General features: G+C 41.5%; 1 protein-coding gene across 1 annotated transcript; it reads right to left on the minus strand.

The window, feature by feature from the left end:
• Positions 1 to 491: 491 nt before the first annotated feature.
• Positions 492 to 1,052, minus strand: IFNB1 (interferon beta 1). Its single transcript, XM_044756981.2, has one exon. It carries the CDS (start codon positions 1,050 to 1,052, stop codon positions 492 to 494), a length of 561 nt encoding a protein of 186 aa, XP_044612916.2.
• Positions 1,053 to 10,761: the final 9,709 nt, after the last annotated feature.

A 10,761-nucleotide genomic window follows, 5' to 3' on the forward strand; every position in this document is an offset into this window, starting at 1 on the left:
CATCCTCTGAGTCCAGAGCCCCTGCCTGTCTCTCCCATTTTAATTCCGTTTATATGGGGCTCAAGCCACATTTCTTCTCCTGTACGGTTGAGGTCCCCTTCTCACCTCTTATCTTGTATATTCCACATGGCTTCCTTGGATTTTAAATTCCTTGAAGGCAGGGGCCAGAAACTATACTAGTTTGCAGGCACATTTTACAAAGAACATTTTACAGGTGGTTTGCAGTTTTTAATCTGGGTGATTCTATAAATCAAGTTGAAATTAAAACAGCCATGTTGAATTTTGTTTCATAAAAGATTTATTTTCCAAGGTAAATGTTGAAATAAATAGAAAAATAAGTTAATTCATAAGTTAGTAAAAAATTTAAAGTCTTTAACTGTCTTTTCCCATGCAGTGCCTTAGCTGTCAGTCACATCAAGAGCCTCTGCTGGGAAGACACCTGCAGTCACTGTCAGCATTGTCCCTTCTCCGAGGTGCAGGCTGGGAGATCCTCAGTTTTGGAGGTAATCTGTGAGTGCATTAAGGAAGGCCAAGTTCCTGAGCATTTCTGCTTGGACCACTGTCCAGGCACAGAGGCTGTACTTCTTGGCCTTCAGGTACTGCGAGATCCTTCTGTAGTATTTCTTCAGGCGCAGAATGGTTGTGTTTCCCCAGGTGGAGCTTTCCTCCTCCATTATTTCCTCCAGGTTTGTCTCCAGACGGTCCATCTGCAGATGGACTTTCACAAGGAGATTCTCAACGATGGTCTCATTCCAGCCAGTGCTAGCGAAATTTCTTCTGAAAATACGCAAGGTGTGCTGGAGCATCTCATAGATGACCAATGCAGCATCCTCCTTCTGGAACTGCTGTGCTTGCTCAATCTCCTCAGGGACCTGGAAGTTCATTGTGTCCTCGGGGCAACGTTGAGGGGCTCCATTCAACTGCCGCAGGAGCATCAGACATGCTGAATTGCTGCTTCTTAGTTGGGACCGAAGCAAGTCATAGTTCACAGAAATAGCCGTGATGGAGACACACAGCAGGAGGGCCATTGGGAGGATCCACCTGTAGGTCATGATGAAGACAGGAACGACGTTGCCTTTACTCCCTAGGAGCCCAAGTAGAGGCGGCAACGGCTTGAGCTTAAATGTCCTTCCTCCGTGAGTGTGGGCTATTTATACGGGATGGTCCTCTACTCTTTCTATTTCAGAGGAATTTCCCACTTTCAGTTCTCCCTTTCTGTTTTCCTATGTGATTTACATTATTTGTAGTCTCTAAAACTCTGTATCCTTAAAGTCCTATTTTATTTTATGTATATTAGGGGACAACATACAAACTCTGAGGATTTCTAATGTTTTGTAAAGTGTCAGTGTATTGTTAAATACCAAGGAACAAAATAAGCTAAATCATTTAGGACTCTGCTATTACAGAGTTCTGTCATTTGGCAAATTAATTTTTATTTTTTTGTTTTAGTATTATGAGATGTTTTTGAGGGGTCTTTGTATGGGAATTTTCTTTTTCATAAGAATTAGATTTAATTCCCAATTACACTATCACAAAACAATAAATATATGCATTTTATGATTTTAAAAAAGACAACCTACTTTTTTGTATCTAGCATCGAATAATGTTCAACTAAGCATATCTAAATTTTTTTTGTAGGGCCCCAACCATGTACAGCAAGACATCACATAGCTTTCTCAGCCACATTTGTTGCTTTATCTGGCAATCTCAACTATCTACAATATAACCGAAAACTAGGGATGAAGCTTTATCTCTAAGCAGACAAAATGAGTGCTACACAGGCCATGCACAAAAGCTCATGGTCCCCTTTATAGGGGACCAGTGTGACCATTATTGAGGGCCAATGTGTTCTTATTTAGTACATATTTCTAACAAATCTAAATGGCTGATTTTCATTCCCAAACAAATTGATACCACATATTAGAAGGAGATTTAGAAGGAAAATGGGAGGAGAAGAAATCCAGCAATCAGGGATGTACTGTTGAGACAAATGGTCCTCTTTCAATAATGCTGAGGCCATTTTGTTGTTAGAGTGTACTAAACGGTTTTCATAAGAGAGAAATCAGTAAAAAAACAAACTTATGGCTTGTACATCCTGTTTACATAGGCGGGGACACAAGTCATACATTTTTAAAGATTTCAATACAAAAGTGAGTTACAACAATTATGATATTTAAAGTAATTATTTTTGGTTTTCAGAAGCCCTTGCATTATCTTTCACCCTGAATTTCCTGAATCCCCATGTGTGCAAGGAACTGTAATGTGACCTGCTGCAGATTGTAATCCACGCTTTCATGGATCGTTCAGTTCAGTAGGAGAGAAGAGCATTAATCAAAGAAATACACAAAGGTAAAATGCAGCACTGACATGTGGTCCAGAGGAGAGGTTCGTGGTCCTGTGGGTTCTCATGCTCTGGGGACATAATGTAGTGGGAGAGGTTAGAGAAGACGGCCCTCAGGGAGTGACACTGGAGCTGAAATCAGAAGGAAGGTCAGATGGTACTGCATGTGCAAAGACCCTGTGGCGGGAGGAAGTGTGGTGGGGGTAGAGGGCAGGACCGAAGGCCGTTGTGACCTTGAAGTCAGAGAGCGGTCTGACAGTGGTCGAGATGAGGCCAGAGGGCAGGTGGGAGCCACAGAACACAGGGATTGTGAGGTGTGTTAAGAAGGTTTTCTTTATCCTAAGAGCAGTGGAGGCCATGAAAGCGTTTTAGGCAGGGTAGAGTAACTTGATTAGGTTTTGGGAAAAAAACACTCTCTCTACATTAGGCGCAATAAGTCATGGAGGGAGGGCAGATGGATGCAAGCAAAACAGGGGATTTATCAACATGTTAGACCAGGAGGCTAGTGGTGGAGGTGAATACACTCATTTATGTGAAACCTCTCATTTCCTGACAACATCAGGTTCAAATGCTTGAAGAAACTCTCCATCATTTTACAGCAAGCTGCATCAGTTCTATTGGTTCTGATGATTTCCATATACGCTTAATGCTGAGGACATTGCTTCTATTGCACCAGATTGAAGTAGAGGCTGAAAGAATCTGGCTAAATGTGGATTTATAAACCGGGAGCAACCCAGAGCTCCAGGTTTCCCATCATCAATAGCTCTCGTGTCTTCTGATCTTTGCACTATGCTCCACCTATCTCCCCAATATCCCTCCATTCCTGTTCCTTCTTCGTTGGCTGTGTGTCATCAGCTCTCCCCAGAAGGACTATCTATCGGTGGTGTCAGAGGTTTTCCTGAAGAACTGCTTGTGCTTGAGCTGCACCGATACAATGCCTGCTGCATGGGGTGGAGAGGAAGCAACTTATCTTTCCTTCTAAATTAGGGAGTGGGAAAGCTACCAGTGTCATTCTTTGAAATGAGAGAAGAGTATCGAGAGTTGAAATGATGGAGGAAACAATCCAAGAATATGAGGACAAGATTCTGGCAAAGTGGCAGTGGTTGCTGTGTGGATTTGGGTTTCCCTGAGTCCCCACACAAAAATAGACACTGCGACTAGACAGAAACCAAAACCCCACTTAACGTACAAAGTGGGTTACATGAACCACAAAACGCAAGCAGATGAGGACAAACCACCAATTGCCACAAGATCTGCTTGGTAGTATCGTGATGTGGAGAAAGCAGAGGAAAGCAATGGACCTGAGAACCCCAAACAGCTGAGAGATGTTTTCTGGAAAGCCATCCGGGCTAGCTTGAGAACAGCAGCTGAAGCGGGGAGGGGTTTTGCCCAACGCAATAGCTGGTGAGTGTGAGGGGCCTCGGCAAGTTCTGAAAGCAGTGAACTGGTCTAGGATACAGGTAATTTTCAAACCAACCAGGCACAGCTCCCTTTGGGAAAGGGCCCTACACTGAGGGGAAACTGCTAGAGGTGGAATCAAATTTGAGCAGGATAGAATCAACAGAGACAAGGAAAGAAGGCCAGACCAGTGGGGTGGACAACTCACAGAGCAAGCTACCATGTTTCTGAACATGTCACCAAAGCAACCGAAGAGGGAGCTCTGTCTGAACCACTTCTAGAAGTCAGGAAAAATAAGCTCTTATAACATCGAACAGCAGCATAGGAGGAGGACTCAGTCTCACACAAAGTTAGTGTTAGAGGAAGGAGAGGAAGGAGCAGAATCAGATCTCCACAGATCGTGAGAATACACCAGGAACACAGTCAGCACAATACAGACCAACATTTTAACAAGGTGTTACCAAGGAGTTTGATAACATTAAGAAATGTTATGAAACAACATAAATCAGAATGAGATGAATTCAGAAATGAAGTAACATATGAAAGAAATGTTTAGAAATAAAAGAAAGAAACTCAATTTCACTGAAAAGTTCTAGTCATGAGAAATGAGAGGATTTGGGGAAATGTGGCACCAGAGAGGAGCTTCAAGCTAGAGAAATCTCAGCACCTGGAGCCACTTTACCACAGAGCAGGGTGTGGACGGAGGGGCATCATCTTCAGGAAATGGAGAATGGGTCAACGTTATATAATCCATGTCACGGTACAGGGAGCAGGTTATAAGGTAAAATGACCAAAATCGAGAAGAAAATTTGGGTATTTTCAATATCACATTAGAGTAAGGAAGACCTTTCTCAACAAGATATAAAACCCTGGAAATAAAATAGAAAATAGTGATAAATATGAGCATAAACACCTCATGAATTTCAGGATGGCAAAAAATAAAGTCAAAGTGGAAGAGCAACATCAGAAACAGTGTCCACACACAACAAGAAAGGGATAATTGTCTTCATGGAGAAACAGCCCCTAAAACCAGTAGAAAACTATCCAATAGAAAACATTAAAATAGCCAGATAGCAGGACAAGACATATAGGGTTAATAAAGGATGAGAATCTGCTCGGTGTTACTAAGAAACAGGAATCAAACTAATAACGAGGCAGCCAATTTTCCCTATAAGGTTTTCCAAGGGCATGGACAAATAGTATTCTCATTTGAACGCATAAACTTTTTAGAGAGTGGGGAAGATTGTATTTTCAAAAATGGCCAGAACAATATCACATCCCACGTGATAATCTACAGTGTTCTTTGACTCTCCACCCATCAAGAGGTGGGGTCTGTGTCCCTCCTCTGGAACTGGGGCAGAATTCTGTGGTAGAAGCAATGTTGTGTAATTTTGGAGGCTGGGCCAAGAAAGAGAATGCAATGTCTACGTTGTGAGCTGGAACTCTTGCTCTTGAAGCTGTCTGCCATCATGTAAGGGGTCCAACTGCCCTGCACCTGCCAGGCTGTGAGAGAGCCCAACCCAGCTCGCAGGGAAAGACCACGTGTAAATTGGCTATATATTTCCAAGTTTTAAATTTCAAACAATGGAATTGTCCCTTTAATTTGCAGTACGACTGGTAGGAATTTACCTATGGATATTCCTGCTGAAGTATCTATATGTATCTACATATGTGTGTGTATATATTATACATGATGTATTCTATCAACATTTCTGAATGTTCAGTGTAGTACTGCCATAGTAAAAAAGACAAATTAAATATCCATCAGTAGAGAATCAGTTCAGTAATAGCATGGTACACACAATGGAATACTATACAGCCATTAAAAAGGAAGATCAACTGATATGGACCTATATCCCAGATATATTTAATGAAAAGAGCAATTTATCTAATAATGGATGTGGTATTATCATTTGTCTTATAAGTTACTAGAAAAATGTCCATGTGTATGTTGATATGTGCATGCAGTTTCTTCTCTGGGCACGTTCACTCGTGTATTGTCGGTAGTTCCCCTAGAGGAGAATGCTGAGGGTGAGGATGCAGCAAGGAGGAAACTCCTTTCCCATTTCACTTTGTCCCTGTAGACCTGTTTGTACATGGATTTTCCTCCGTGATAAAAAAGATACCTGGGAGATAGGATTACTAGTCATTTTCATACTTTAGTGCACTTTGTTTGAAAGAATTTAATGTGTTACTAAAGTTTTAGTCTTTCTTTTGTTTTATTCACATTTAACATTTTTTCAATAATGAACATCTATTATTAGAAATTAAAAAGCACCCAGTTATTCAAAAGCAGGATGTAAAATTATACATGCAACGCAGCTATGTAAAAGTATGTAGAGAAAAGAATTAATAAAAGGAAACATATCAACATTTTAATAGGGATTATATTTGACTTGTGAAACTGAAGGGTGATTTTTTTTCTTTTATCTTTGTGTGGTTTTCCCATTTTCCACCAGTGAACATGTTCTTTCATTACAGATTAATAGACATTAAAATAAGAGCCAATGAGCCCCAGCTTTCTGGTTATTCGGCTTCTTCTGTGGGTTCCACTCTCTCTGGCCTTTGACCTTTGCATGCCAGCTCTGCACAGAACCTCAGCCATCACATGAGTTCTGCACAATGAGGTTTGGAAAAAGTAAAATCGTCTTTCAGCTGCCCCACTTCCAAATGCCCAGCAATGTCAGTCATGGAGTAATTCCTCGGGCTTTCTTCTTTTTGCAAAGGATCCTTGCATTAGCCTGGAATGATCCATGGCTCACAGCACAAAGGCCAGTGCAAGGAGTCACAGAGGCCAGTCAGACTAGAGATGGTCCATTGCACTCACGGGTTGGAGGTCATCCGAGGAGTCTGGTCACGGGGGCCTGGCCCTCCAGGGTGACTTGCACACTTGTGTACAGCTGACCTCCCCAGGTGTGACAGGGGGCCTCCTCATCCTCCTCACATCCAGTGGCCTCTGATCCTCCATGCTGAGAGAGGTCATTACCAAATGGAATGAAAATAATAGTGGTGGCAGTAGGAACAGCAGTGTTAGTTACCATCTATTGAGCACTCACTAGGTGGCGTTCTCTGAATAATCCTCATAGTAAACGTATAAGATGGGTTATTATCATCTTCATCTTATAGAAGAGGAGACTGAGGCTCAGAGAGGCTAAGTAATGTGCCCAAGATCCACACAGCCAATGAGATGGGCGGATGGCATTGAAAGCTCTGCTTTTTCCTGTGTATCACAGTTAGAATACGAAGTAGACCAAGCCGGTGCCTTCAGATAGGTCCGTGGTGCCAGCTGTGGGGGCAATGGTGACTCTCATAGGAACAAGAGATTACAGCTGACGGGAGGATGAGGGGCTCTCAGTGCACCTGGTGCAGGGAGTCTGCCTGAAGCAGCGGGGTGACCACCACAGGCAGAGGCGGCTGTGTGAAGGTGACACGGTGGAGGGCAGGTTAGATCAGCGCTGTGCAACAGAAATATAAGGCAAGCCGCAGAAGCAATTTAACATTTTCTAGCAACCACATAAAAGAGTAAAAAGAAACGAGAGAAGTTAATTTTAACGGAATATTTTATTTAGCTTAATATGTACAAATAGTATAATTTCAACATGTAATCAATATAAAATTATTAGTGAGATAGTTCCATTCTTCTTTTTCATACTCTCTTCAAAATGTGATGCCTATTTTTCCATTGGTGTTACAGCTCTTTGGACTAGTCGCGTGTTCAACAGGCCACAGGTGGTGAGTGGCTACCATAATGGCCGGCACAGCTCCAGAGGGAGGGACCAGCATGAACAGAGCCCGGAGGATGGACACATTGGCAAGGAGCAAACAGAAGTAACTTCCAATTGTGGACAGGCTGAGTGTTCGGAGTCAAGGGGGTTGACAGTGGACAACTCAGCTTGAGATGTGCCGCGGAGGCTCTTGATTCTCAATTCAAGAGATTCCTGGGCAGAGAGCAGCCTGGAGTCTCGCCCTGGGCAGAACAGGCGAGATGTTGGAGGCAAACTGGAGCCGGCAGAGAGAGGCAGGGAGAAGTCCTGCCCAGAGGCTCCCATGGCTGTGGAGGTGGAAATTAAAGGCCGTGGCTAGGGAATTGGAAGGAAGGGGATGGATGGGATATAATAAAAAGGGCATTCTTTTTTCTGCTTTCCTCCCTTTGTCCTCTCCCCAGTTCTCGCTCTTGTCTTCACGAGGTGCTTCCCAACACGTCCCTTCCAGTCACCTCTATGAAGCTTCTCCTCTACCACTTGTCCTGAGGGTGTGGTGATCATCACTGCAGAAGTCCACGTAGGAATGGGTTACAATCTCTTCCTGAGACATCGACTCTTATTTTGTTTCATTTCCCCCTAACTTATTCGAGTTTTATCACAAAACCAGGAGAATTCATATAACCTTGTTTCTCCCAGGGAAATCTATTTCTTAGTCCAGCCTCGTGTATACCTGCATCACAAGGATTAAGCCTGGGCCCTTTCCTGCACATTTTCCTGTGTTATTTGAGTCCTTTTTCAGTTCATCCCTCTGTGGATTGCGTTTGCACACATCCTCTGCTGCCAGCGTTCTGCGGTGAAGAGAGCTTCTTCCAGTTCCTGTGCCAGCGTCTTCTGCTTAATGAGGTTTCTCAGAGATGGAGTGACATTCGGAAAGTAAACTAGAATGTGTGTCTAGCCATTGGAACCTGGAGCTGCTTTGCTGTAACCTCGCAGACTAGAAGACGCTCCTCCTCTTCTTTGACACAGGTCTCTATGCAGGACGATTGTGTATCTAGAAATCAAAATGACAGTTGTCTTCTCCTCCTCATCTCTTCAATGATTTTTCCAAAGAGAAGGGCCCTGGAAAAAATGATCAGTTAGACAGGACGAAGAGTTCTGGAGAAGTGCATGAGCAGTGGCAAAACAGAAACAAAGCCAAAAGAAATGTTTGAGAGATATCTAGGAAGGGGCGGCAAAGTCTATACTAAGAGAGTATTTTGATACTTAATTTGGTAAAAGGAAGATTCCCCATTCCTCCTTTTGAAAAAAAATTTCTATAATAAACATACAAAATCATGCAGAAATCTTAAGTATACAGCCCGACAAAATATTGTAAAATAAAACTTCTGCAGACCTTTGTACCCACACACGACGTGAGGACGGAAACACTCCCAACAGAACAAACCAATCCTGATACCCCCTCCCCCATCTCTACTCTCCTCCCCCACATCACGACTGCCTTTTAACACCTTATAATCTGCCTGTTTTTGAACTTTGTATAAATGTGTTCCTTCCCTCAATAATATGTCTGTGAGATTCATCTATGCTGTATGAAGTTTGTATGAATGTGTCTTATCCATTTAGAAATGCCACACTGTTTTATCTTTTGCACTACTGATGGACACTTGGGATGTTTTTCCTCCTGATGTTTGTCGTTAGAATTAACTCTGCTATGAAAACCCTTGTATGTATCTTTTGGTGCACATTTGTACATCTTCCTGTTGGATATACGCCTAGGGAGAAGTAACTGCGTCATAGAATATGCATATGTCCAGGTTTAGTAGCTAACATTAAACATATTTCCAAAATGTTTGTACCAATTTCCATCCTCACTGTCATGATGCGGGAGTTACAGTTGCATGACACTCTTGTCAACACTTGGTATTGCCAGTCTCTTTAATTTTAGCCATTCCAGTGGTGTATAGTGACAGCTCATTCCAGTTTTAACACATATTTCCTGATTATTAACAAGGCTGATAATTAAGGGTACATTTTCATATGTTTATTGACCATTTGGAAACTTTCTTTGTGAGGGGTCTGTTCAAATCTCTTGCTGACTGTCTCAGATATTTTTTTCATTATCTACGGTTGATGTAATTTTGTACATACAAAATACAAAAAAACCTCTAGATAAACTGTTAGATTTAAAAATAAATTTGGCAATGTCACTGAACACAGGATCAATATTAGAAATCAAATGCTCTTTCATACTAGTAACAAAAAATTGGAAAATGACTTTTAAAAAATGATACCATTGACAGCAACATAAAAAATCTACTACGGAGAAATTGTCACAGCCAAGAGGAGCCTAAGAAGACATGACAATTAAATGTAACGTGCCATTCAGAATGTGATCCCAGAAGAGAAAAATAAAAATTGGTCAAAACTAAGGAAATTTGAATAAATTATAGACTTTACCTGTTTTTTTTAAAATTAGCAATGACAGGGTAAGGACACTCTCATCTTTTCCTTGGCCTCTCAGTACAAGTCTATAATTAAATTTTTGATTCAAATAATGTGGCCGGAAACCAGTGAAAAATGTTACGTAGTTTTTTCCCTTAAATTGAGACTGATTTTCTTCCCCCTGGATCACCTCTGAGGATTAAGCAACTTCTCCCACTTCTTCTTTTTGTAAGTGAGCAAGGGACATTTTAGCAAGTGGCGCCCTGGTAAGCATCGTTAAGAAGGGCAATGAGACTCTGCAATAGGAGGCCGCCAAAGCCAGTCTTCTCCTGAGACACAAACGTTCATTCATTGAATAAAAGCTTATTCATAAAATATTTGTTAATCACTTCATAAAGATAAACGATGAATCTTGTCATTTTATTGGGCTATTTAAAAAATATCTTTCTGATTGTATGTCTTGCACGTTCTTTCTGAGGTTTATTCCAGCTTATATTATGCTTTGTTGTTGTTGTTACAATTATGAATGAAATGGTCTTTTCACTACATTTTCTAATTTAGAATAGGACTAACTTTTCATTCCATACACACATACATATGGAAGTTACTAATTTTGATTCTGTATCTGGACAACTTTGTAAACACTATGTCTAAAAGGTTTTTGGTGACTTTCCAGATTTTTTAGATAAACAAATACATTGGATGTAAGTTGAAAAATTAAAGGACTGAAAATATCAAGTGTGATGACGATATGGAGCAACAAGACTCTCCTCCATTCCTGTTGGTTGTGTAAACTTGTCCAACCACCATGGGAAACATTAAGGCCGGCTCTAGCAAAGGTGAAAATCTGCATAGCCTATGACCCAGCACCTACAC

This window comes from Equus asinus, chromosome 23, assembly GCF_041296235.1.
Source record: "Equus asinus isolate D_3611 breed Donkey chromosome 23, EquAss-T2T_v2, whole genome shotgun sequence".
In the NCBI taxonomy this organism is placed as follows: domain Eukaryota; kingdom Metazoa; phylum Chordata; class Mammalia; order Perissodactyla; family Equidae; genus Equus; species Equus asinus.